General features: G+C 48.0%; 1 protein-coding gene across 1 annotated transcript; it reads left to right on the top strand.

Moving 5' to 3' along the window:
- The first annotated feature begins 3,010 nt into the window (after positions 1-3,010).
- On the top strand, positions 3,011-3,805 carry LOC137297335 (hepatitis A virus cellular receptor 1-like). The gene has a single exon (XM_067829345.1). It carries the CDS (start codon positions 3,011-3,013, stop codon positions 3,803-3,805), a length of 795 nt encoding a protein of 264 aa, XP_067685446.1.
- The last annotated feature ends 624 nt before the right edge of the window (positions 3,806-4,429 follow it).

Raw genomic sequence — 4,429 nt, 5'->3', positions numbered from 1 at the left:
ATATATTACTGTATAACGTATAGCGCAATTTCAGCTAACATCACTTTGAAATGGTGACTTTTTGCATACTTTTTTTGAAGACTTAATACGGTCAAAGAAAGCCCTCCCTGATGACACACACAGTGATGTAAGGGAATTTTTTTTGTATTTCATTAAACTGGGTTTAAAGTCAGTCCAATAATTTTTATTGGCTACACATGCCTTTTAGGCCTTCAACACGTGTTCAAATTTGCACAAAGATCATGCTATCTTAATTAAAATGTTTCAAATTCTAAGGACTAAAGTCATAAAACTTCTCAAGTCATATCATACATAATTCTTTCTTTTGATGGTTACTCTACGTCAAATCCACAATTAATATATCTTCCAATTAACACCGTTGTGGGTTTGTGGCCCCCACCTAGAGGTCCTCGCTCCGCTGCCCACCTTGAGGTTCCAGTAACTTAAAATGACAGCTTTTCTCCTCATTTGCCATAAAGCGGCGAATTTCCTTTGATCTTATTGTCGGCCCAGGTAAGCGAGCAGGTGAGAGGGCTGATTGGGTGTTTAATATGATCACACATAGTCGGTGGGTCAAAATTCACTTCGCAATTAATCTGAAGACGTTTTACACGCCTGATTTCAAATCTGACATTATATAGGGGGTGTTTTATGTTGTCCCTGTTGATGCTGCGCCATTTTGCTTACATACTAACAGTGAATCATGAATAACCGGTGTTCTCACTATGGTCTGATGTAGGCTGATTACATTAGTCTTCAAAAACGTGTTGCTGAGGTTTGTAGGGAGTTGGCACCTTCTTTCTTTAGGGGCGTACAAAGAGGTTATATGAATATATTTAAGGATAAGGGCGGGGCTTTTTACCTTGTTGGATGTATAAAACGGTATTGCTGCTGAGGCATGTCGAGGACCTGTGCCTTCGCGCTACTGTTTCACATAGCTACCCCCTACTAAAATTAGCGTTACTCGATAATCTACGAGGTTATTGGTTTGGTTAAGATGAATGGTTACATTTACTTCTACAGATGTGCCGTGTGGCTGTAAAGGGAGCGTGACAACTGTGTTGTGTGGGCGTACAGAGAGATGGCAGCTGTGTCGTGTGGGCGTACAGAGAGGTGCCAATAGTGTTGTGCGGACGTACAGAGAGGGGATAACCGTGTTATGTGGGCCTACAGAGGAGTGACAAGAGTGTTGTGTGGGCGTTCATAGAGTGATAACCGTGCTGTGTGGGCGTACAGACAAGTGACAAATGTGTTGTGTGGGCATGGAGAGAGAGGTGACGACTGTGTTGTAAGGGCGTAGAGAGAGGTGACGACTGTGATGTGTGGACATATAGAGGAGTGACGCCTGAGATGTGTGGGCCTACAGAGAGGTGACGCCTGTGTTGTGTCGGCATACAGAGAGGTGATAACAGTGTTGTGTAGGCGTACAGACAAGTGACAAATGTGTTGTGTGGGCGTTAGAGAGAGGGGTGACGTCTGTGTTATGTGGGCGTAGAGAGAGGTGACGACTGTGTTGTGTCGGCATACAGAGAGGTGACGCCCGTGTAGGTAGAGCGTAGAGGGAGGTTACGCCCGTGTTGTGTGGGCATAGACAGGGGTGACGCCTGTGATGTTTGTGGTGGTGGTGGTGGTGGTGGTGGTGGTGGTGGTGGTGTGTGTGTGTGTGTGTGTGTGTGTGTGTGTGTGTGTGTGTGTGTGTGTGTGTGTGTGTGTGTGTGTGTGTGTGTGTGTGTGTGTGTGTGTGTGTGTGTGTGTGTGTGTGTGTGTGTGTGTGTGTGTGTGTGTGTGTGTGTGTGTGTGTGTGTGTGTGTGCAGGAGTGGGGGTGCAGCTGTGATGTGTGGGCCTGCAGAGGGATGACGCCAGTGATGTGTGGGCGTACAGAGAGGTGACGCCTGGATGTGTGGGCGTACAGAGGGATGACGCCAGTGATGTGTGAGCGTACAGAGAGGTGACGCCTGTGATGTATGGGCGTACAGAGGGGTGACGCCTGTGATGTGTGGGCCTACAGAGAGGTGACGCCTGTGATGTGTGGGCATACAGAAGGATGACAACTGTGATGTGTGGGCCTACACAGGTGACGCCTGTGTTATTTAGGCTTATAGAAAGAGAGATATGTTGTTCCGTTAACGCTCCGGTACTATACACATAACGGATTCCATTCCACACATGGACAAATATGTTCAGCCATATGTTTGTAAACATTACATCGCATTCTTTGTGACATAAAGCATCAAGCACTGTATATTATGTAATGTATAACTTGAAGGAATGGTGTCTTATTGTCTCTGACTGGTTCACGAATGTTTCTGATCAGCTAATCTCTTACGTTAAATTACTTTGAGCGTGGGCCACCCAGTTTGGCCAGATGGGGAATTAAGGGAGGGTCCGGCAGCCCCCCCCCCCCCCCCCCCCCCACACACACACACACTTCCCTCACCTTCCCCACATGCTTCTACCTTGTATTGGTGGGGATGCACAACCATGTGTCCCGCGGCCATGATCACCTCTCAGCTTTATCACAAGCTTTTAACAAGCCGTCAGTAGACCATGATATTATTTTCCACCCCACGAGTTCTCTGTTGTCCGCACACATGATGTTTGTTTCTATTCAATTGTAATTAAGCATTTAACCCCTTCCCTGCTGAGCAATGAACACCCTCATAGAGTCATCTGTTTGCCGTGGATACCTCGCCCCTCTCCTACTGTCACCCTGTCCAGTGATGGAACTTCTCACATACCCGACCATGCGAAAAGCTTCGTGCCCGCGGACAATAACCCCTGTCTAGGGGCTTGCTCGCATTTGTTATGTCAAAAGACTCTGTTAGGACCCCGTGACTTGCCGCCAACTGAATGAATATCTCATTAAGACTCCACAGCTTGATGTGTGGCCAACCTTCTTCCATATCGACTTTGCTCCACAAAACTGACAAAGAATTCCCACTTGTAAACTTGTACGTCACGCCTGTCACCACCCGGGCTAAATGTCAGCTGACATTAGCAGGGCTTGTCATGGTCCGAAACACTCTCACCAAAACAATCACAACAGTCTTTCATCTCACCATCACCACCTTTCTCACTACACCAACCATCCCACCATACCCACCTGACCCACTACCCTCATCATACCCCCTACCCAGACCACCCCCTCTACACCCACCTTACCCAATACTCCCACCATACTCCCTACCCAGACCCCACCCACCCACCTTACCCACTACACCCACTATTTCCACTACACCCACCATCCCCCCTACACCCACCATCCCCACCATACCCCCTACACCCACTATCCTCCCTACACCCACCATCCCCACTACACCCACCATCCCCACTACACCCACCTTCCCCACTACACCCACCTCCCCCACTACACCCTACATCCCCACTACCCCCCCCCCCCCGAGCTACACCCACCATCCCCACTACACCCATCTCCCCCACTACACCCACCTCCCACACTACACCCACCTCCCACACTACACCCACCATCCCAACTACACCCACCTTCCCCACTACACCCACCATCCCCACCACACCCACCTTCCCCACTACATCCACCATCCCCACCACACCCACCTTCCTCACTACACCCACCATCCCCACTACACCCACCATCCCCACCACACCCACCTTCCCCACTACACCCACCATCCCCACTACACCCACCTTCCCCACTATACCCACCTTCCCCACTACACCCACCTTCCCCACTACACCCACCTTCCTCACTACACTCTCCCTTCAACATCCACCCACACTACAACAGTTTTCTCCTCGTACTCCTTTACTCGAATGACGTTTTGATGACATTTTATTCTCTATCTGTCTCTCTCTCTCTCCCCCTCTCTCTCTCACGCGCGCGCAAACACACACAAACACAAGAGGTCGATATTGGAGATAGAGATGGTTCCGTTCTGTTTACAGCAAGTTTTCAGTTTATGCATTCCGTCGTGTTCTCCATGTTTCATGTTTGCAGATGCGCTGTATCCAACGTACGTATTGAAGTCCACCAGGACTGAAGGACTACCAGGTGATCACGTGATGTAATGATGTTGCTTGTCCCAGTGCAGCAGCACCTCCTTTACCACCAAGGCAGTTAACGTTTCACTGTATGAAATGATGTTTTTTCGGCCATTAACAAGAAGCAATTGGCCTCAATCCGCAATCTTAACAGTGGTAATTTCAAGTGTGTGCGTTGAACTTTGAATTTTCTCTTGTTATAACGACATTACGACCGTGTCTCACGATATCGACATATGTAGTCTCTCATTACGACACATATATCCGGTCTTTGATATAAACCAAAATTATATTTACGTCCTGGAAACTTTATTGTAACCAAGAATAAAGAAATTGTGTCTTTATGATAAGTGTGCTCGATAAAAAGAAAAGATGTGATCATAATGTGTGTAAAGTTCAATGAAACGT

This window comes from Haliotis asinina, chromosome 9, assembly GCF_037392515.1.
Source record: "Haliotis asinina isolate JCU_RB_2024 chromosome 9, JCU_Hal_asi_v2, whole genome shotgun sequence".
Taxonomy (NCBI): Eukaryota; Metazoa; Mollusca; class Gastropoda; order Lepetellida; family Haliotidae; genus Haliotis; species Haliotis asinina.
This window is presented reverse-complemented; position numbering and strand designations above follow the sequence as displayed.

Bases quoted from the DNA above. Each gene is read 5' to 3' on its own strand.
- LOC137297335 (XM_067829345.1), top strand. From the start codon at position 3,011: ATGGTCCGAAACACTCTCACCAAAACAATCACAACAGTCTTTCATCTC.